This window comes from Notothenia rossii (assembly GCF_949606895.1).
Source record: "Notothenia rossii genome assembly, chromosome: 5".
NCBI classification, from domain to species: Eukaryota; Metazoa; Chordata; class Actinopteri; order Perciformes; family Nototheniidae; genus Notothenia; species Notothenia rossii.
This window is the reverse complement of record NC_136903.1, coordinates 7,014,155-7,038,821: the sequence shown is the minus strand read 5'-3', so window position 1 is coordinate 7,038,821 and position 24,667 is coordinate 7,014,155. Positions and strand designations below refer to the sequence as shown.

General features: G+C 41.6%; 1 protein-coding gene across 1 annotated transcript in view; it reads right to left on the bottom strand.

Annotated features, from left to right (window-relative positions):
- Window positions 1-24,667, bottom strand: part of LOC307041270 (copine-8-like) — a 78,030-nt gene that overhangs the window by 40,085 nt on the left and 13,278 nt on the right. The window contains exons 2-4 of the mRNA XM_079684578.1: window positions 22,363-22,403; window positions 14,010-14,056; window positions 10,172-10,275 (exon numbers count right to left, since the gene is read on the bottom strand). Of these exons, the coding sequence (XP_079540704.1) occupies window positions 10,172-10,275; window positions 14,010-14,056; window positions 22,363-22,403 (192 nt within the window). The remainder of the gene's footprint in view (window positions 1-10,171; window positions 10,276-14,009; window positions 14,057-22,362; window positions 22,404-24,667) is intronic.

Here is a 24,667-nt window from a genome sequence, read left to right as displayed (position 1 = left end):
TAGTTCATATGACAAAGAGTGTGTACAGAACAGGCCTGCATAGTAAAATGAGAAACCGAAGACCAGTATGGCCGAATATAGATGGGTTGTAATGATATATGAATAATGTATCATCATTGGGCTGCACATGTTCACCCGCCTACACACATACACACCTAGAAACACACATCAGAGTGTGCACGTCCCACGGCGCCTCGTGAGTGCACATTTAGTGTGTGTGTGTGTGTGTGTGTGTGTGTGTGTGTGTGTGTGTGTGTGTGTGTGTGTGTGTGTGTGTGTGTGTGTGTGTGTGTGTGTGTGTGTGTGTGTGTGTGTGTGTGTGTGTGTGTGTGTGTGTGTGTGTGTGTGTGTGTGTGTGTGTGTGGATGACATCACTCTGCATCGGCACTGGGCCAGACCGGGTTTCTCTCGGTCCTGAGCTGTCTGTCTGTCTTGGAGGGGAGGCTTGATGACTAACGGCACCGTGAAGGAAGAGAAAACAACGAACGACAGCACACTGACACTTGAGCTGCGTCTCCTCGCAGCTCGGGAACCTTCGTACGGACTGATACAAGATGCTGCACAAATGTTTTATTAGCCCATGTTCACTGCAGTAATTGTTCCTGACACTTCACCCTGAACACTTTACTTTACACTTTAATGAATGCACTTTAAGTTTTTAAGCCGAGTAGCAGTCCTTGGAGTATGAATCCTCTTATGATTTGTTGCTTTTGAGAAAAACATATGCCAAATGAGTGTAATGTATTGATTATTAAAATGCAGGATATGAAAAAGGCATTAATATTGATACGAAAGCCAAATGGGACACTTTAGACTAAATAAGGGTCAGACTTTTTAAACAGCATATGTGAATCAAACACATGTTGCTTTAAATACATATACATCTACATGTGTGTTTAAAAAACATATATTTAAAGGACTGAATGGTTTGGTATTAAGTTTAGATTGTAGTGTTTCTAATACTTATTTTCCAAAGTCAAGTTTTAAAAAAGAAATTCCCACCATATTTATATTACAATCATTCATCATATATGATAGGGTTTTGTGGTTCTTTCTAGTTTAAAGATAAAATGAAGAAAAACACAATTGTAATGTTGTTATACACTAATGTTATAACAAGTTGTTTTAACCTGGTACTTGATATTCAGCTTTAACTCAGTGTAACTCTAAGTTAAAGGGGCCCTAAAATGTTTATTTTCAGGTGTATATCAGTATGTAGTGTCTCTACTTTAAAGAGTCCTCTCCTGCTGATGTTCAGGTGTATATCAGTATGTAGTGTCTCTACTTTAAAGAGTCCTCTCCTGCTGATGTTCAGGTGTATATCAGTATGTAGTGTCTCTACTTTAAAGAGTCCTCTCCTGCTGATGTTCAGGTGTATATCAGTATATAGTGTCTCTACTTTAAAGAGTCCTCTCCTGCTGATGTTCAGGTGTATATCAGTATGTAGTGTCTCTACTTTAAAGAGTCCTCTCCTGCTGATGTTCAGGTGTATATCAGTATGTAGTGTCTCTACTTTAAAGAGTCCTCTCCTGCTGATGTTCAGGTGTATATCAGTATGTAGTGTCTCTACTTTAAAGAGTCCTCTCCTGCTGATGTTCAGGTGTATATCAATATGTAGTGTCTCTACTTTAAAGAGTCCTCTCCTGCTGATGTTCAGGTGTATATCAGTATGTAGTGTCTCTACTTTAAAGAGTCCTCTCCTGCTGATGTTCAGGTGTATATCAGTATGTAGTGTCTCTACTTTAAAGAGTCCTCTCCTGCTGATGTTCAGGTGTATATTAGTATGTAGTGTCTCTACTTTAAAGAGTCCTCTCCTGCTGATGTTCAGGTGTATATCAGTATGTAGTGTCTCTACTTTAAAGAGTCCTCTCCTGCTGATGTTCAGGTGTATATCAGTATGTAGTGTCTCTACTTTAAAGAGTCCTCTCCTTCTGATGTTCAGGTGTATATCAGTATGTAGTGTCTCTACTTTAAAGAGTCCTCTCCTGCTGATGTTCAGGTGTATATCAGTATGTAGTGTCTCTACTTTAAAGAGTCCTCTCCTGCTGATGTTCAGGTGTATATCAGTATGTAGTGTCTCTACTTTAAAGAGTCCTCTCCTGCTGATGTTCAGGTGTATATCAGTATGTAGTGTCTCTACTTTAAAGAGTCCTCTCCAGCTGATGTTCAGGTGTATATCAGTATGTAGTGTCTCTACTTCATGTCTCCATGCTTTAATGTTCTTTTCACCCTCTGTCTGAAACCAGAGCTCAGTCTGCTCTGATTGGTTAACTGGACGGCTCTGTTGTGCTACATTGCAGAACCGCTAAGAGATGTCCCGCCCCTTAGCCTATCACGTACAATGTGTTGGAGTGATAGCCAATATGGACAGGGATGTCACTTTGTTCCAGAAGTAAACAAAGGAGTCCAATGAAGGCGTTTCAGTCCGAGTGTGTGGGAGAGAATCCCCCTCTGGAGGGAACACAGGGGTTTTATTCTTTACAGACCATTTATGTAAACCAATGTAACACATAACAGGGAAGGGGAAACCCCCCAAAACATAATAGAGCCTATTGTTTCTATTTTCTGTTTTTGACCATTGTGTGTGTTACCGGAGAAAATCATGTGGTCTCCTTTTTATGGGTTGTTTTAATGCACTGATACTATGTGTGACTCTGCACTGTGTATGACCTTGCAGCTGCCTCTTCTAATGATAGGAGGAGGCAGGGCATTTCAGGTTGTTGATATTTATGAGAGGACACACACTGTACTGTACTTGTTGTCTCCTAAATACCTCATGGGCTAAAGAGCAACAGTGGCGTGAAGGAAGTAAGTGACTCTTTCCAGAAGACGTCGCAGATGTGCCCGACACCTGCGCCACCTCGATTTACGACATATATAAGCCTGATGCTTTTCCCTGCTCCGTTGAGCAACATACCCCATGTGTGTGAGTTCACCCATATCCTTTGTATGTGATTTAACTCTGCTCCTTCTTGCAAGAATACATAAGTACCTGATTATTGATTCTCAACCTGGTGTCGAGTGATATTTTCCTAACAGCTTCTTACTGCTGACTGCGAAAACTCTCCATTGCATAAGATCGGCTTCTTTTATTACATATCATGATTTCAGTGTAGTGATTACGTTTTAATGTAAAACTACCTCGTCTGGCCTCTGTAGCCTTGCAGTTAAGTGCACCATATAGTATGCATTAAAAGCACATCCATTACCAGCACCATATGACATTGCTTTTCCAAAGAGTTACTCAATTATTTAAGGTTCCTATACACTTTTGAAATATGTTTCTCCTCAGACAGAATGTTGATTGCCTGCAGTATACTCTGGAAGACTATTTTTACAGTTGTGGCAATAATAAAGTTAAATAAAATGAAATGCTTTATTCCTCTTTGTTCCCTTTTTGGAGCATAATTGACGTCATAGTTTGGGGTATGCGCCACTTTTATATACTTGAATAAGCAACCATCCACCTGGGGGGCTTCCACTGGCTTCACTGAGCATCTCAAGCTCCAGAAAAAAAAGCACAGAGGAACATGGTTGCCGGTGAGGTGGGGGTTAACAGGATTTCCAGGCACAGATAAGCAGCAGAGGAAGTAAAGTGTGTTGTAGCTTTGGGGTCTTCGGGTAAAGAGAGCATGGGATGCTTTGCGGGGAGCTCCGTGGTGCATGGCTGTCCTCAAGGGATGAGGGAGTGAGGGAGGGAGGGAGGGAGGGAGGGAGGGAGGGAGGTGGAGGTAATGAAGGGCTGGGGGAGCTACAGTAGAAAGCCTTGCAGACCTCAGGATAGAAGCTGAAGCAGCAGGCGTAACCACTGAAATCTGAGAAGAGATGTGCGCGTGTTAAAGATCCACATGAGTAGCGAAGAGTAAATGTGTGTGAGCAATTTTTCTTTTTCTGAGGGCAGACGTGTGTGCGTGTGTGTGTGTGTGTGTGTGTGTGTGTGTGTGTGTGTGTGTGTGTGTGTGTGTGTGTGTGTGTGTGTCAAGTCCTGGCTGCAAGTGATCGTAGAGCCATCAGCCCAGCAGACATTAAAGAGGCCTGATGCTCAACCACTCGACAACAAGTCCAAGAGGGAGTCGGCTCCACACAAGTTCACACACACACACCCACACCGACACACACCGACACACACACACACACACACACACACACACACACACACACACACACACACACACACACACACACACACACACACACACACACACACACACACACACACACACACACACACACACACACACACACACACACACACACACACACACACACACACACACACACACACACACACACACACACACACACACCTTTAAGCATTCTTCATGATATTCTGGAAAAAAAGTCTGCAGCACATTCATCTGGTACACAGGAATATGCATGCAGATGTTTAAATGTTCTTTACTCCATATTCAGAGCATTGATTTAGTAGAAACCCACTATGTAAATATATAGTGGGTAATGTTGAGCGGAATGTCACACTCCCTCTGCGCTTTATTTACATATCCACATGTGCATGTTTATGGCTAGATCATTTGTAGGGTAGAAGGCCTATTTCAATAGGGCTGACCTCATTTTGGCTCAGGAGGGAGATGGTCAACTACCAATTGGAGTTGGAGTCAGTGGTTCGATCCCTGGCCCCTGTGGTGTCGACAACATGTCAAAGTGTCCTCGGGCACAACACTTAAATTGGTTCGGATGGCATTGCCAACGGAGTATGAGTGTGATTGCATGTGTATTACAACTGATGTAATGTATGTTGGCCTGTGATTGGGTGTGTAAAAAGTGCTTAGAGTGGTTTTTAAGACTAGAAAAGCGCTATAAAATAGCCAATGCTGAAAAGTAACTACCGGTAAGTACATTTACTCAAGTACTAGACTCAGGACAATTTTGACGTACTTGATGCTTCTTTGTACTTCTACTCAACTTTATTTAAAGGTCACCTATCATGCTATTTTTGGGCAATAGCATATGAAGTGTTTTGGTCAAAATACCAAACAGATCACCCATTCTAGCCACGCCTCATATCCCTCTAGTTCACTTCCTGTTTCTAAAGTGCTGATTTGGGGTATAACGCTTTAAAAAAAATTATAATTGATAAATAAAAAAGGAGGGGGCTGAGCTCATGCGGGACCCGGCAGCTACTGTCTAAACTCAATACTGCCGTGATGAAACGCCATATCATGGATTATCAAGGATTATCTCTGAAACAGTATGGAGCTCAAAGGCTTTCTCTCTTGCCGGTTATACCACAAGGTGAGTTCCTTTTTACTTCCTGCTTCTTCACACACATGCTCTCCAGTACAGGTTAGCTCTGAGTGTTAGCGATGCTAATGTAAACACCCACCATATTACGTCCAAAGCAGTCAGGCATTGTTTCTGATAGCAACTTTCTGATAGGGCCGTGGGTCCACATTTCAGATATTACGTCACATCGGACGCAAATCTGGATCAGCTCCGTTGTAGCCCCGTTTTTAGAGATTTGGGTACGGAGGAAAAGAGAGGGTTTTATTTTCTGACGCTGCGTGAGTTCCCCGACACACCGGGGACACATGTTTATGTATAAAAGACATCAAAAAGTGCATTTTGCATGATAGGTCCCCTTTAAAAAGGTATAAAACAACACACACAAAAAACACTCACATAAACTGAGATTTATACAACCCCCTCCACACAAATACCAATATATATACATGAACATACTGTACATGTATACATGCCTAAAAGTATACACACTATACACCTTAAATACAATGTACTGCTCACACACACACACACACACACACACACACACACACACACACACACACACACACACACACACACACACACACACACACACACACACACACACACACACACACACACACACACACACACACACACACACACACACACACACACACACACACACACACACACACACACACACACACACACACACACACACACACACACACACACACACACGGCCAGCAGTGAGCGTGTATCCTTGACCTTCACTATAACCTCCTACAGCTTGTAAGCAGCATGGAACCCCGCTGACAGGCTAACAAGCAATTTCATGAGCAACCATTGGAAAATACAGTGAAAATGCGTGAGGCTGGAAAACAACAGAGAAGAAATTCACATTATCATAATGACTTGGACAGCTCGACGTTTGGGGCTACATGAGGAAATGTTACTTTTTTAAACTTTTAACAGCACTAGACACAAAATACAGGTGTATCTGATGTGGACTGGAGGACATGTAGATATTCTATTATTAGCTCAAGTAAATATGTCTCTATCACACACCAGAATTAATTGGAGTGTAAGTCTCAATGCACTTAAATATTATGAACCAATCAGCAAAATGATCCAACTCACTTTTAAAGAGGCCCTATTGTGCTTTATGGGGGTTTCCCTTTCCTGTAGTGTGCTATTTAGCTTTTAGTGCATGCAAATGGTCTGCAAAGGCTAAAATCACAAAGTTCCCTCCAGAGGGAGTTTCTCTCCCAAACACTCCACCCATAGCTGAAACGCCTCCATTGGACTCCTTTGTTTGCTTCTGTAACATAGTGACATCATTGTGTAACACTCACGCTTCGATTGGCTAAGGGGCGGGACATCTCTACAAGGTTACCCAATCACAACAGAGCCGGCCAGCTAACCAATCCGAACAGACTGGGCTCTAAAAACATTTTTGAACATTAAAGGATGTAAACATGTCACAGTAGAGCAGGGCAAGTAAGTTTGGCCTTGGGCCAATTTTTTTCTGAGCCACTAGGTAGCGGGCCAGAACATAATCAAAGGCCAGAGCCTCTGGTTAGACCTGCCCAAAGGGAGGCTCGTCCTCTCTAGCCCCATGTCTGTCCCATGTTAAAAGCCAGGGCTATTATCTGTATTTTAACAGACTTATCTTTTAAATTGCTTCTTGTTTTGCGCCGTCCCGTTCAAATGAAATCGCCGTCAATCACTTTTCCGGGGGAAGGGTTACAAGGCTCAAGTCTTGTGCTGCATTCCCTTGCACTCGGACATTAAGGATTTTCTCTCATAAATGTCCGATGAGCCAAAACTTTTCTTTCAAAACAAAGCTGCCAACTGGGGTGGCAGCTGGGGTGGCAGCATATGCACCGCCAACCCTCGCCCTCCTTGATCAAGTGGCTTCTCTGGTTTTGTTGTCAATGTTTTGATATCCTAAGCAAACATTACGTTTGAATGATTTAGTGAGCTGGTGTTATTTTTTTTAAACCTCACACCGCACGTTGGCTATTTCAGCACCACGCGCTGTCCACCTAATTATTGATCCACTATCATTACATTACATTACATGTTACTTGTTCAGTGTTGGGCAAGTTACTTTTAAAAAGTAACGAGTAATGGTTATAGTTACTGCTCTCAAAAAAGCAACTAGTTACTTTATTAGTTACTAAATTATAAAAGTAACTAGTAACAAGTTACTTTACTTTACTTAAAAAAATAATAACAATAAAAATACAAGTTTTTGTGTTGTTTTTTGCTGACTAGTTCTCTGAAGGCAACAGACTCGACCGTTGCGATGGGCAGCATGTCCTCAACAACATACCTGGCAATCAATCTGTTTAGTTGACTCTGACATGTGGCGATTTAAAAAAATCGTTTTTTTGGCCGTTTAGATGGTGCTGCTCCATCTGGGTCACTGCCGGTGGTTGAGACGGTGGGGTCTTTGGGGACTAGTTTTATAGCCCCATGTACATTAGTTAGGTGCTTCAGGAGATTGGCATTGCTGTTATTCGATGTGGACAATGCTTTCTGTCCTGCACACAGTTTACATTACACCGTAATATTTTTTGCGTCCTTTATCCCCACAAATTGAAAATAGTGGTTATATTTCCAAGTTGTGAAGGCGCTGCTGCTCTCGCTGATACTTGCATCTGCCATTGTGTGTGTGTGTGCTGGTGGTGAGCGTTGCCGTGTGTGTGTGTGTGTGTGTGTGTGTGTGTGTGTGTGTGTGTGTGTGTGTGTGTGTGTGTGTGTGTGTGTGTGTGTGTCTGTGTTAGCATTAGCAAGTGTTCGTGTGTGTGTATTTTCCCCATAAGGCAAGACCCGCCCAACTCTGTCTCTGATTGGCTTACCCTGAAAAGTTACCCCGCGTTAACCAATCATCACTCCTCTCTGGTCACTTTCACTTTTCCATGGTACTGTGAGAGGACATCACTGTATTCGCCTGTAAGTTACATCCGCATGGAGATTCGGTTCAGTTCCATCACATAATGTAACGCAGTAACGCACCCATTTAAATCACACTAACTATAACGGCGTTACTGAATGGGAATAGGTAACTAGTAACGCTATTAGTTACCGCAAAAAGTAGTTGCGTTACAGTAACGCGTTACTTTGTAAACAAGCAGCGTGCCAACACTCCTTGTTATACGCTTTTATCCAAAGCGAATTACATACTCAATCCTGTGGGCAATCCCCACAGGAGCAATTTGGGGTGAAGTGTCTTGCCCAGGGACACAACGACATGCTGACAGCAGTGGGGTTTGAACCTGATCCGAACACCTACGGAAAATCCACTACGCCACACGCCCCTCAGCGTCAGTGCACCCCGCTGCCAGATTGTGCCTGTGCTGTGTATCATTCACTCTCATCATGGATAAAAGTACAATAAGCATTCTTCAGGTGTAGGTAGATTCTCTATTTCGACATTATAGCCTATATGTGCGACTGCCGGTCCGATATTGTAAAACAAAATAAAAAATAAAGATATCTCAAAATAATATTTTATTTTTATTCTCAAAATAATTTTCCTCGCCAAATGTTATTGCTGGCGGGCCACCAATGGCCCGTGGGCCGCCAGTTGCCGACCCATACAGTAGAGGCACATAATACAAATATTAACTCTGAAAATGCACAAGTTAAAACACACAGAGACAATAAAAAGCCAATCTTTTTTAATATCGTGTGACAGATTTTGGTTCATCATAGAGTTGGGATCTCATTTTGGTGATAGGAAAAGGTTACGACATCCAATTCTTGATGTCTACTATGACTATGTTTCTGTTGCCTCATATAACACAAACTGGTAAAACTTCTGAATATCAACAAACAATTAAAAAGGAAATGACGTTGACAAACGATACTACAAAGGAAAATGAAGGGAACACACGATGGGGCCTCAAAATGGGGCCCTAAAGGTTTTTGTTGTGTTGCAGCTGAAGAATCATCTGTTTTTAGCAGAGCTGGTTATTTTGAGCAGTAAGGGCTGAGAAAAGTCAGTGCTGACCCGGGGATACCCACCCACTGCTTAAGGCACTCAATTAAATTTGTATGATCAACTGTGTCAAAAACCGCACTTAGGTCTAAAAGGATTAAGACCGAGCAATCTCCTGCATCTGCTGTAGCAAGGAGGTTGTTTGTTACTCTCACAAGGGCTTCCTTTAACTGCATAGCATCCTAAAACATGATTCAAATTGGAAACAAATGTAATAAAAGAATGTTGTACAAAGATATAATGAGTTTGGCAGAGGCCGAAATCCATTCAAATGGATGCCTTATGCAGGTTTCTCCATTGATGCTTGATGATTCTATTAACATACTGCTGTGAGGACCAACTTTGCTTTCAATGGATGCCAACGTGAAATGAACAATACTGAACATGCATCATAATCATCACAAAATGCCAAGTGTGTGAGCACCTTATCTTGTCTCAATGCATTGTATGAACGGGATGAATTCAAATGGAAACACCGGAGGAAAAAGTGGCAGGAAAACGTGTCTTTTATTTAAAAGGGAGAGGACTACATCTCTTTCTGCGCAGACCATGAATATTTCAGTCTAAGCTCAGCTTTGCTCCACACAGAGCAGCACCCACGCATATACATCTCACACACACGCTAAGACACACACACACACACACACACACACACACACACACACACACACACACACACACACACACACACACACACACACACACACACACACACACACACACACACACACACACACACACACACACACACACACACACACACACACACACACACACACACACACACACACACACACACACACACACACACACACACACACACACACACACACACACACACACACACACACACACACACACACACACACACACACACACACACACACACACACACACACACACACACACACACCCATAAGTCAATTGTTAACTCACAGGTCAAAGCGTAGATTCTGCCTCTCCTCAAAGAAATAGTCCAGGATGAATTTGCGGACAAAGTCTGGGTTCAGGGTGTTGTCTATGACTTCTGTTCGGCCAAACTAGAAGAGAGAGGAGACCTTTTGGTTAATGGCTGCAGCACACATTCAACAAACTACACACCAGGAGACACAGTGACCAGAAACCCCCCCCCCCCCCCATGTATAATGTTGTAATACAGTTCTAGTTAATTTAATAAATACTGAATGTGGACAATGGACTGGATCACAAATGTTATAGTAGCTTTTTCATTTTCTATTTTGCAATTTTGTTTTCTGCCTGGTAATCATATCATATATTTTTACAATGTTATGTAATGTTTGTTGATCAGCAAATTCCCCTGAGACAAATGTGTTTTTTGATATTGGACATTAAAAAACATTTCATTCGAATTCTACCGCTGTTCACACAAAATTGTTTAAAAAACACTTAACAACATGGAAATATTCTATATACTGGAAGCTAAATGTCCAAAAAGTGTCTAAGAGTCACTTGAAGCTAACAATAAACACTGGTTTCTCATTTCATTCAATTTAGTGATGAGTCTGAGATGTAGAAGGTAAACAATATGGCTTTTCCCTTAGATGCATAAGTGGGTCTTTTTGGATCCGGTGAGATGGTTTTCTTGAAGTATCTTTGAAATTACATTTTTTTATAATTTCATATTCCAGCTATTCCTCAAAAAACATGTTTTGGATATCAAGCCATTCACATTTTACATTTCAATTTGATACATTTTAAGAAATTGTAGTTTTTGTATTATGACCCCAAGCTTCCATAAGTGGGTTAAAAATGACCCGCATGCATTTTCTATGGCATCCTCTGGGAATAAGTTGCACAAGTGATTTTTCTAAACCAAAATGACAAAAATGGCATAAAAACACATATTATTCTAATAAGGGTCCTTTTTGACCCACTTATGGAAGAGTGTAGGGTCCAGTCACTCGGGCATCTAAGGGTTAAGGCCAAACTTCTGTGGCCTCTTTTAACCGTTTTTTCTCTCCATCCGGACTCCTTCCAATGTTTTTGTTAACTATAAATTGCCGTTAAAGCTTCAATATGTTTTTTATTGTGGTCAAATGGCTATTATGGTTTGTAATAGTCATGCAAAAACGTTCATGTGCTCATTAAGTTAGTTTAGTTTAAACTGTTTTAATTTCAGTGACTGATGCTAAACGTAAAATCAGGACAATGGGAAAGAAAATGAACCAATGGAAACACTGGTCATATATTTTCAAATGTTTTAAAAGAGAGGTCTAGGAACTTTTCTAAGATCACTTCCTCTCGTTCATTATGGCATGTTTTCCTAATTAAACCAATGCTTGTGACCCTGTAGCACTCACAAACAAATCTGCACTTTGCAAGCGTCAATTATTTTTGCATGTCAAGCTGCCTTTTTTTGCAATATGCATGTAAGCAGTGCTTACAAATCACTTTTGTGAAACAGGCTCCTGGTCTGAAAGAGGCCCGAGGGTAATTAGACCTGTTCTAAAATGCAATCAACCCAAACAGAAAGAGAACAACACCACCATACATTTCATCTGGACTACTAAGGGCCCGAGTCTCATTTGCTGGGAAATAAGAAGACCTGAAAAGACCTCTAGTTACACGGCATATACTTAATCTATTTTTGCTACACAAACATTTCAATATGAATGCCCAAAGGAAGCATTTTCATTAAACATTACTAATACATGCAGAAAAAAACCTGCACGTTATTTGTTCAGCATAAAACAAGTTAGACCCTCCAGAAAGACGCGATTCTGTGATCGCAGAATTTACCGCATAATCAGCAAAATGGCGCAGATTTTTAAAAGGCTGCATAATCCCCGCATTTTTCCACAAAAAGTTGAGGGAAAAAAAGTTAACTCGTATTGACGTGAAGTAGTGATGATGATGACGCGACGTCATCAGCTTGCGCATCACAGAAGGTAAACAACACCGTAGAGTGAACGTGTGGAACTCACACGAGAGAGACAACACCAAGATGAAAGAATCTGATCCATCTCATTTACCGATGGGGATGTCCCGATCACCTTTTTTTGCTCCCGATCCGATTCCGATCATTTGATTTTGACAATTTGCCGATACTGATTTTTCCCGATCCGATCTTTATGCAATGCATTAAGAGAAAAAAAAGAAAAAAGCATTCAAGTTGTCCCTTAAGGTTATTTTTTTATTTAAATTGGATATTCTATCCAACATGGGTATAGCTTCTTTCTTTCACAGCAGCATTGGATCAGTTCAGTTGTGCAGCATTGGATCAAAACAAAATAAAGCTTATCAGTACTCGTTAGCTTACTGCTACAATTAGACACTGCGCCCTGCCCACTCTGTTGCCAGATTTGAGAGAAATAAGCAACCAGGTCTATGAAAACAAGCCCCAAAGAAGCAACACATACATGATGTTGTGTAATTTGAAACCAAAACAAAGGCCTCAGGATGACTTTAAGACTTGAACATGGTCATTTTTGTTTTGTAACATTGAATACAAAAAAAAAAAGTATTAAAAAAAAAAAATCCCGATCCCCGATTTTTTTCTCCCGATTCCGATCTTTTGAAAATCACGTGATCGGCTCCGATCCCCGATCACATGATCGGATCGGGACATCTCTATTTACCGACGAACATTTCTGCTAAAGACCGGGCAAAGCAGTACCCTGATGTCTTTCACGGAAGTGGGAGGAAACTATTCTGCTCACCGTGCAACTGTGTGTTGGAGCATACGTCTTACAGAAAATCGACGGTGACGACCCACTTTGATTCATTCAAACATTCGAAAATGCTTTCTGCTGCTGCGGACAAGAAAGCCAAACAACTCACGTTCACCTAGGCATCAACCTCCAAAACCCTTTCGAGGGCTACAAGAAACGAAGTGAGTAGCCTACAAGATTGAAGCTGGTCAGATAACGAACGAGTAAATGAAAACAGAATGAGGCGGAGAAGTGTGTGTGTGTGTGTGTGTGTGTGTGTGTGTGTGTGTGTGTCTGTGTGTCTGTGTGTCTGTGTGTCTGTGTGTGTGTGTGTGTGTGTGTGTGTGTGTGTGTGTGTGTGTGTGTGTGTGTGTGTGTGTGTGTGTGTGTGTGTGTGTGTGTGTGTGTGTGTGTGTGTGTGTGTGTGTGTGTGTGTGTGTGTGTGTGTGTGTGTGTGTGTGTGTGTGTGTGTGTGTGTGTGAGTGAGAGATTAAAATAGCCCAATTGCTTTTACAATAAATTAAAATTGAGTGTGTTTAATTGAATAGGAAAGGGGTTTAACGTTAGTGGCAGGTTGTGTGTGAGAAAGAATAAATAAATAAGACAGCCCAATATATATATTTTTTGCATATTTAGCATATTTCGCAACTTTCCGCAATATCACCGCATAAAATCACATAAAACCCTGCATGTTTGATCGCATAATCAAGGATTTTTGGCCGCGTTTTTCTGGAGGGTCTAACAAGTAGTCAAAGTTAACTTTATTGTCAATCTCAACAATGTGTCACACAGAAAGACCGAAATACTGTTTCCCACAGTCCAGAGGTATAAAAAAAACACACATTAAAATACAAGAACACTCAATATTGACAAAAAAAACACAAAATAACCATTTACTTCAAGTAAGCAGGATATATATAAAAAAGGATAACAAAACAAGAGGGAAAGGAACAAGAAGGATACCTGGCATGAACTTATAACTTGACAGATAATGTAAGCTGGGTCACAGCCAAAAGAAACTTGCTGAAATGCTGCCATTAGAGATACTTCGAAGCTTTCACCGGTTATAAATTATTCCCCACCACCTTTGCCCCTGCACTCACCTCTCTCCATTCCCTGTTGGCTATTCCTTGGGTGTACAGCACACAAACTGTTGAATTAGAAACAGAAGAAAGAAACAAGAGAGGGTTAGATTGATTGAAGAGTGTTAACAGTGCAAGCATCGCAGAGAAGTCAGCTGAGAGCGTGTTCTTTCCCCGGACCTCAACATTAGAGGAAAACTTCCTAATTAAATGTCACTAGAACTTTGCCTTGCAGCATGATGGTATTTCAGAGAGGGGGAGGGAGGGGGAGGATGATGATGGGGCGAGTGAGTGTTTGTGTGGGTGGAGGAAGTCCTCCTTATTGACATTCCAGCGTCTCCATCCGATGAAGTCTCAAGAGTGTTTTTTGATTACGAACCACTAGTGAAAACACAGCGGGGCAATCAGCTGGCACTAAAATGACATTTCATTTGCATTCGAGCAGCCGTCACTGTATTCACACACACACACACACACCCGTCACATGGCAGCGACTCACTACTCTGAAAAGCCCCCGGGACCAGACACTTGGAAATCTGTTTTAACTGGTGAAATGTTTTAAATAGTGAATGGTCGAATGGTCAAGTCCTTTGTTAATAGAGTAATGCAACCACACATTTATTTGCATACAAATCTTCAGAATACAAGTTTGCAGTATTTTTTGTTCCTCTCTCTCGCAAAAAGAGATCCTGACTTCAAAGAGATAACCTGATAAAATAAATAAAAGGTGATATATGTTTGTTCTTGTTGTTTGGTTTCCTATTTTACTAGGGGTAAACTAGATAATGGAGCCAGGTCAATATTCCCATAAACACTTGATCCAAAAAGCCTTTATCAATAATCTAAACTACATTAGATGTGTAGATTTGAGTTGAAAAGGTAATACGTGTGCCATTAAAGTAAAAAATGACCTGATTAAAGTGGACCTATCATGCTATTTTTAGGCAATAGCATAGGTCTCAGATATATAAAAATACATTAAAAACATGTCTATGAAGTGTTTTGCTCAAAATACCAAACAGATCACCCATTCTAGCCATGCCTCTATCCCTCTATTTCACTTCCTGTTTCAAAAGTGCTGATTTGGGGCAGCTACTGTCTAAACTAAATACTGCCCTGATGAAACGCCATATCATGGATTATCAAGGATTATCTCTGAAACAGTATGGAGCTCAAAGGCTTTCTCTCTTGCCGGTTATACCACAAGGTGAGTTCCTTTTTACTTCCTGCTTCTTCACACACATGCTCTCCTGTACAGGTTAGCTCTGAGTGTTAGCGATGCTAATGTAAACACCGACCATATTACGTCCAAAACAGTCGGGCATTGTTTCTGATAGCAACGTTTCTGATAGGGCCGTGGGTCCACATTTCAGATATTACGTCATATCGGACGCAAATCTGGATCAGCTCCGTTGTAGCCCCGTTTTTAGAGATTTGTGTACGGAGCAAAAGAGAGGGTTTTATTTTCTGACGCTGCGTGAGTTCCCCGACACACCGGGGACACATCTTTATGTATAAAAGACATCAAAAAGTGCATTTTGCATGATAGGTCCCCTTTAAGTTCAATTGTATTTTGAAACTAGATAATAATAACTCACATGACATTAAACAACACAAAAATAGTCACGAGTTTATAAACTGAGAAACTTCTAACTGCTAATGTGTAGTTAGTTGCTGTTTATTACCGTGCTCTGACTCGCATCATAAGCAAGGCAGAGCAGCACGTTTTCAGCTCATTCCACCTGAGTAACAGAGGTAGCTAACTCTAAAAACGCCACAACAACAACAACCTCTGAATGCCCTTGTCCCATCTGGTCGCACGACAGCACTAGAAAAGAAAAGGACGAAAACAACAGACATGAACCTGGTAGCTCGTGTTGAGTGCTAAGTAACCACTAGGAGGGTCTGCCTGGATGTAAGACCCTCCATGGGGACCTTCAGTGTGCCGCTACTGTATAGCTCAGTCATTACAGACACTGTTCTATAGGAAGTTAAAGGTCACATATTGAGCAAAATCCACTTCTCCATGTCTCTTCTACATCAACATGTGTCCCCTCTTCTTCATGTCTCTTCTACATCAACATGTGTCCCCTCTTCTTCATGTCTCTTCTTCATCAACATGTGTCCCCTCTTCTTCATGTCTCTTCTACATCAACGTGTGTCCCCTCTTCTTCATGTCTCTTCTACATCAACATGTGTCCCCTCTTCTTCATGTCTCTTCTACATCAACATGTGTCCCCTCTTCTTCATGTCTCTTCTACATCAACATGTGTCCCCTCTTCTTCATGTCTCTTCTACATCAACACGTGTCCCCTCTTCTTCATGTCTCCTCTACATCAACATGTGTCCCCTCTTCTTCATGTCTCTTCTACATCAACATGTGTCCCCTCTTCATCATGTCTCTTCTACATCAACATGTGTCCCCTCTCCTTCATGTCTCTTCTACATCAACATGTGTCCCCTCTCCTTCATGTCTCTTCTACATCAACATGTATCCCCTCTTCTTCATGTCTCTTCTACATCAACATGTGTCCCCTCTTCTTCATGTCTCTTCTACATCAACATGTGTCCCCTCTTCTTCATGTCTCTTCTACATCAACATGTGTCCCCTCTGTGGAAAGAGACTCTGAAAGTTTCAGGAACAAAGATTCTCTCTCTTTTTGATCCATTTCTATAAAAACCTGTCTGAAAATGAGCTGATCAGATTTTGGCCACTTTATGATGTCATAACGATGTTTTGTCTTGTGTAACCATTAGCCAATCAGCAACCCAGGTAACCCCCCCCCCCCCCACCTTATCATCTGAATCTCCTCATAGATCACCATTGAGTTCTTTTTAACCAAATCTCTCTCAGAGGGGCGTGGGGAGGGGCTCCTTATTTTAATCTAAAGTAACAGACAGAGAATCAGCACTTTGGAAACAGGGCTGAAACAGAGGGGATTATGGGTAATGCTGCAATGATCTGTTTGGTGTTTGGAGCCAAACACTTCAGAGACATGTTTTGTATATATCTGAGAACTATAATATATTGTTGCAAAACATTATCATCGGGGACCTTTAAGAGGTTTAATGATCGCAACGACCAATGTGTGTCCAGCATTGCCATTTAAAGAGACAGCAAACTAAAGTCTTTCACACATTAAGGCTGACGTTTTGGTTGGTTGTGATTATCTGACATGGGACTGCTAGAAATAGCTAGATTTGGTTCAAAGCATTGTCCAAATCTGTTCGAGATTACAGATGAAAGTTCATTAGGGTTGTTTATGAGGGAGTATTGTGAGTTAATTACATACAGTAGATGGTGGTTGCATGCCCCAGTTTGGAGTAAAAGAGTATGGGAACGGTAGCAAAGCAATATACTGCTTTGGACTGGGGCAGGAGCAGAATCGATTATACCCATCTAAAAGAAAGAAGTCTTGAAAATAAACATCAGTTAAAAGAGAGGGAGTATCGGTTAGTTAGTGTCATTGTGTGACTTCAGTCAGTCCGAACCAACTAGACAGAACTAACCTTAAGTCACACAATAGCAGAAACAAATCCAATGGATCCAGGCAGCAGAAGACCAGCAACCTCTTTGTGTAAAATGACTGGTTTTATCAATGGAGTATAAGACAGGATATATAACAAATGCAGTGACCCGTCAGAGAAAGCTTTCTGTAAATATTCCAAATAAAGCAAACCCCTTTAGATCCCAAACTGATTCGTGTCATTGAAAAATGTTGGTATGTAATAATTATTCTCTCTTTTTTTGCTGGGGCCTATTTGTATTCTTCTTGTAACACACGGATGTACTTTTCCTTGATTTCAATATAAGCCTATCAGATGCGAACACAGAGGAGGAAAGGAAGGAGAAAAGCTGCCTGGCAACGGAACAGAGACAATGAGACAACAGGAAGTCACTGCGCCTGAAACGAATAGATCAAAAGATAACATCGTACACAATATAGTGGGACGAGTAGTCATGGAATACAATAAAATGTGTTATTAACAAAGTGAAATCTTCTAAATGTTAAGAAAATAAAGTTTGTTCATAATTAATAATAATCTGACTTCTACAACTTGAATCAGTTCAAGCAGTGTGCATACAAAATTAAAAATGAACTTTGGCACGCTTTGGGTATGAAAGGAATTTACATTTTAAATGCTTGAGAGACACGTTGAAGCCAAAAGGTGAATTTATTTTAATGTAGCGTAAAAACGTTAAATCAGGGTCCTAGAAAGAAAATCACGAAGCAATCAGACACTCAGAGCCGGAGTGTATCTTGTGACATCTGATTATGAAAGCAACACCTTCCTCTGAGGCGACTTGCATTATCATTAATTGCAACATTAATTAATTGTAAATTTATTCCTGAGTACATGTATGAGCTACCACCTACTGATGAAATGACATGACTGATTTAATCATGGTTTCATTAACACTGAGAAAATCATCCTATTTGATTAAATTCTACTTTTTCCTCCCAAAAAGTGACATTTCCATCTTTTAAAACGAACCACCTGCTGAGCCCAGACAAGTTGTAATATTTACCAACATTTAGTTTTCCCAAATCACCGCCGTGTTTGTAAAGGTCACACTGTTTTGGAGTGCAGCCATAAAAAACAGTAATTACCGTGCGTCTGGTGCCGTGGCAGAAGTGCTCAAACTTGCCGTGTTTTGGCAGCATGTCAGTGTGGATGTTGTATATGTTGCATTGTGGGTGGTGTGCAGAAAAGGGGCTCAGCTGCTGGAATATACAGTCATCCTTTAATCTCGCAGTGAAGCATCAGATGACACATGGTCTCTGTGTTATTGTGCGGGAGGGGGGATAGCGATACATCCATCACATGCCCGTAAATAGGGATGTATCTTTGGCAATCATTCCGGCGCACTTTCAACTCTTCCTATTCATCGGGAGTATAATGGGGGAAAGAAATTGACAATTGCACAGCCATCTTTCTTTTGAATGCAGGAGATATCCACGGTGTTAAAGGCCCTTTTTCCACACACTGATCAAAACACATACTGTATAAACACACAAAACACAGGATTGTTGTCCGGCTTTATAAGCTAATATGAATACAGTGCGTGAGCCTGCCTGGGGCCGTGTGTGTGTGTGTGTGTGTGTGTGTGTGTGTGTGTGTGTGTGTGTGTGTGTGTGTGTGTGTGTGTGTGTGTGTGTGTGTGTGTGTGTGTGTGTGTGTGTGTGTGTGTGTGTGTGTGTGTGTGTGTGTGTGTGTGTGTGTGTGTGTGTGTGTGTGTGGCTCTGCTGAGGCGGTCTAATGCTGTGTGACTGGGGCCAGTGCTGTCAGCAGAGCAGAGACATGGACGCAGCACAAGTGCCTCCTTGCATAAATGTTGGGGTGGGCACGGATGCTCATTCTCCTCTCCCATCGCCTGACACTTAAAGGTACAATCCCGCAATTCTGGGAGCTCATCAATTATGAGTTCATGAACACCGACCAACACTATCAGGGTCACACATCAGCTAGGTGGCAAAGTGCTGAATATGTTGGGAATGAAGCAAGGTGATGCTGAAGAAAGGAATGCATGGAAACAAAACCCCATGTGAGAAGAGGGTAAAATAAATATCTTTCATCTTCGTGTTTTCCTTCCATCATGTTTTTTTATTTTTAGAGGGCTTTTAACAGACAGGACTGTCAAGGTCTGTTACGGGAAACAAAGCTGGCCCGACAGATGAAAACAGCAAGAACTACTTTACTATATTCAAGCTTGTGTGTGCACATGTGCCCGAGAACGTGAGTATGAAAGGGTCAGGGGCCTCATTTATAAACGGTGCGTACGCTCAAAGATAGCGGACGCCAGTTTCTAAGCAATGTTTGAGATTTATAAAAAACAAACTTAACGGGAAAATCCACGCAAACTCTGACCCATGCGTACGCACTGCGCACAAAAACGGGAGAGACGAGAAAGCGCGACGCCGTTGGCAGAAGGAAGAATGGAGAGAAATATGTGGAAATAATACCATAAATAAAATGTTACCTCTCATTTAGCATATATGAAGAATTCATTTTCAAACATTGTTTAAAGCCAATCTTAAAATGATTTACGAAACGCCTGCTTGAGACTCCTCAGTGCACACAAACACATAACTTGGAGAAATAAATAAATAGGGATATGTTATTTAAAATATGTTGTGTTGGTGTTATGAAATGTTTTCTCATAAATTATGCGGTGAGCAGGAGGACAGAATTACTTTAAACTGAGGCCGTTTTGTATTTCTATAGGTTGTAGATACAAGCATGGTTTTATATACTATCACGTCTAATGCCGTTTGCTAAGACTTGATCAGTCGCTCGTAAAACACAGGAGGTATGGAAACTAATAACACCATATATTTGGTAGATTTGGCAGCTGATATAACTCAACACATTAGTTTTATTTCATTTAACTGGTGGATATAGAGTTGCTGCGGGGGCGTTGACACGCACAGGCTGCAATGGAGACGCTGCGCACAGCTGATCGACAGCTGGAACACAAACTACCAAATAAAAAATAAACATGAATTGACTCCACTCCGCAGGGATCACACTTTCTTACAGTTTCTCTCATCGTGGTGGGTCTCCTGTCCCCGGCACAAACACACTGCCTGAGGAAGGTTATGTGTATTTTGTCATTAACTTTTTTTCGGACCACTTATTTATTTATTTTGCTGACGATCCGACCTCCATGCTGCTACTCTGGTTCAAACCGCATCCAGCAAACAATGTGATTTGTCTCGAACTCCCCAAAGAACCAACATCTGACACGGTGTGAAATGTTTTCTTGAGCTGTTCTGTCGTCATTTCCTGCGATCTTCTTCATGCAGTCAGTCAAAATGAATATTAATACGGGGCGTTTCTTTGACTAATTATAGGCAAATATGGGCGTTACGTGAAGCTCGTGAAGCTCGTGAAGCTCGTGAAGCTGCACCGCATTTCGAGTTGATTGTGATTTATAAAGCGAAACCGGCGGATGTGCTTTGTCCTACGTAAGCAGCCTTCGCACGTGAATCCTACGCAAGGCTTTATAAATGAGGCCCCAGGTCTCAGCATTTAGCTATCAAGTAGCTAGTGAAATGTAAACGCAACACTTTTGTTTTTGCTCCCATTTTTCATGAGATGAACTCAAAGATCTAAAACCAGTCAGTATCTGGTGTGAGGGTTAGGATTAGGGTTAGGGTAATGTTGTGAATCCAGTGGCCTGTGTTCATCGTCCATAACATACGCCTGCCCATACCATAACCCCACCACCACCATGGGCCACTCGATTCAGAACATTACCCTAACCCTAATCCTAACCCTCACACCAGATACTGACTGGTTTTCGGATCCCCCCAGACCCCCCCCAATAAAGCAAAACTGCACGTTTCAGAGTGGCCTTTTATTGTGGCCAGCCTAAGGCACACCTGTGCAATAATCATGCTGTCTAATCAGCATCTTGATATGCCACACCTGTGAGGTGGGATGGATTATCTCGGCAAAGGAGAAGTGCTCACTATCACAGATTTTTTCAGATTTGTGAACAATATTTGAGAGAAATGGTTATTTTGTGCATATAGAAAATGTTTTAGATCTTTGAGTTCATCTCATGAAGAATGGGAGCAAAAACAAAAGTGTTGGGTTTATATTTTTGTTCAGTGTAGTAATACTACTATATATGTAATAATTTCGGTGTATCCTGACTTTACATTAAATGCAAGTTTTTCCGTATTTGACTGTTTTTGCTATGGCTGATTTCAGTCAGTAACAAAAAGGAATAAAGCTTGAAATCCCAACTCTAGTGTTTGTAGCAACACTAGAGTTGCTAAAGATAAAACAATTCTCCTTAATGAGAACAGCATGTTTACAAGGAAAACATCTTCAATCCAACACTTCACGTCTTTCTATCAAGGCAAATTACTGTCGGATTGCAGTCTGGGCCTTTATAAACCACTGGACCAGTCGCCAAATTGAACCCCTGCTGTCAGGGGAGTGTGTGCGTGTGTGTGTGTGTGCGTGCGTGCGTGTGTGTGTGTCCGTCCTTTAATCCGTAGGAGAGAAGTGGCAGGTTTGTGTGTGAGGATGATCTGGTTCCCTTCACTCAAGTTGGGAGAGAGAACAGTGACGAATAAGACCCCTGACATATGCAAATGTCTACTGATTCACACAGGCGAGGCAGAGCATGTCAGGAAATGTGTGTGTGTTTGTGTGTGTGACATGTGGTGCAAGCAAGCCTTAGTTTGTACAGTTAATGTCTGCCTGCATGTGGTGCATGTGTGTCTGTGGATATTTATTTGTGTGTGTCAGTGTGTGTGTGTGTGTGTGTCAGTGTGTGTGTGTGTGTGTGTGTGTGTGTGTGCGTGCGTGCGTGCGTGCGTGCGTGCGTGCGTGCGTGCGTGCGTGCGTAGCTTACTTGGATCAGACTTGGAGAAGGTGTCTCTGTCCAGCAGGTTTCTGAAAAACAAGAAAACAAAGGGTCACGTGGACATAAGACAAATAATTGCACAGCTCTTCCACTTCAACAAAGAAAGTGGAACCCGAAGTTATTCCATTATTATAACCTGGCCTAATTAGCTCGCTCACTGACCCCGACAACTTGTCTAACCATAATCCCCCTCCAACTTGATTAACAAAAGCCATTTCACCCAGCCACTCAGGCAGCAACATTAAACACACTATAACATCCAGCTTAAAGTGGAGCCCATTTATATTTTACACACACAGAGAAAACAGCAGAAGAGAGGACCTATTTTTCACATTTCTGTCCTCCCTGGGTGCCAGAAACAACAGTAAAGGCTGCCATCAAATTTACATGACACTCCAGTCTCTGCTCTTTGCATGGGGAGGGATAAATGCACCGAAGAGTCCCATCGCAGAGCAGATGCTGAGGCTCGCCACGGTTAAACAGCTCTGAAGGAATTAAATATGCACACAGAGACGGCAACGCACTGAGCGGAGAAGAAAGACAGAAGAAAGGCTCAGACTTGGGGAACCCGGCTTAATACGTCATTTGTGGTTCTAACTCTGGGTCATTTGTTTACACTGTCGACATCCCAGGAGGACATGGGAGGGGAAGGACAATTCTCAAAGGAGCCGCTGTGAACCCTTCACTCCGCTTGTACTCCTGCCAAATCTTACATAAAGCTTTCACTGAGCTAACCCAGAAAGACAAAATAATATGAGTGCATTGAGCGTCAGCACGAAGTCCTGCGGGACTCTTTACCCCAAAAAAATGTGTGGAAGCTTTTTTACACAACATCAAAAGGTAATACAGGCATGCAATGTTTAACTATACTCGATTTAATTACATTTTGGATTGATTCAGAGGAGGGAAAGGGAAAACCGGAAAAAAAAATTCTCCATAATTATAATATGATCCGGTTTCACCCAAATCCTCTTAGTGGCATAAAGCCTTTCTTCTCCCAGGAGATTGTACGACCCGCTCACGAAGCTACATTCAGGGAGTGGGACTGACACAAGCACCACTCAGTATTACAGTCAGTGTTGCATCGAAATGATTTCAAAGCTGTTTTTTAGAATACAATTGTAACACAATGGTGCCTTAAGTATATGTGTTGTGTTTAAGTGTTCCATTTTGCTAAATGAAAGGTTTGTGAAAGCAATCCAAAACCCGTATGACTGACCAGAATGATTAATTCAACCATTTTGCAAGTCTACCAATCTTATCTGAAATCATGACAGTTTTTATATCCAGACATTAAACGTGTCCTCCACCTGAAGGGGTTTAAATCAGCTGTAATAAAGGCATGCAACCTCCACATTCAGTCATTCAATGCATACCACATTGTCATTGTTCGAGTTATGTGGGAGCCAATGGGGTCTGAGCTCCCATGGACACAGTGAAATCATACATCTGTGGGGGTCGCTAATACATTACCAACAACCATTATTTTAATAAAAAATAATGCATGTGTCAATGCAATGAGTATTATTTACGTTAACGAGGTAAATAGGCTAAAAGAAAAACATGTTTTCCAAAAGAACTACGCATCTCTTGAATGACAATATGCCTGCACTGCGCCTCCAAGCTGTGTGTGTGGAAGTTCCCTCAGAAAAATAACTAACGTGTTAAACCAGCTCTGCAACATTTATTACTCAACGCACCTCGAAGCAGCATAAGTAACTTTTGAATTATTAAAAGGACATACATGACGTGGTAAAGTGGACACACACAGTTTAATGGTTCAGAAACTCAAACAAACGTAGAGTAACTCACTTATGTTTTTTGTTTATGGCTGCGGGATTTAATCAATAAAATATATCGACAGAGCGCATTTGAAAAGACAAAGTGAGTGCGTGTCTTTAGTTTTAAAGACCCCCATAGAGCTCAGTTTATAACTCGAACCCTGCACATTGTCGTATTGAATAATGTGTTTGACTTTTTATGGCGAGGACACTCACTCACACACGTTTCTCTAACATTTTAATCAAATAATAATAACTTAGAATTTGACCCAGCAATAAGTCTCTGAAAGGCGGGGAAAAGTTGTGTGGATAGAGGCAGAGCGCAGCGGCAGGCAGGCAGAGAGGAGCAGGCTGCGATACACCCCTCCCCCCCACACAGAGCGCACCCAAAGGACAGGCTGCGTCACCTCACTTTGTAACCCAGGAAAGGAGCAGGAATCCTGGGTACGTGAGTGTTAAAAGTGCATTAAACTGTTTTAATCCGACAGCCGCTGATGTGCAAGGAAGTCTGT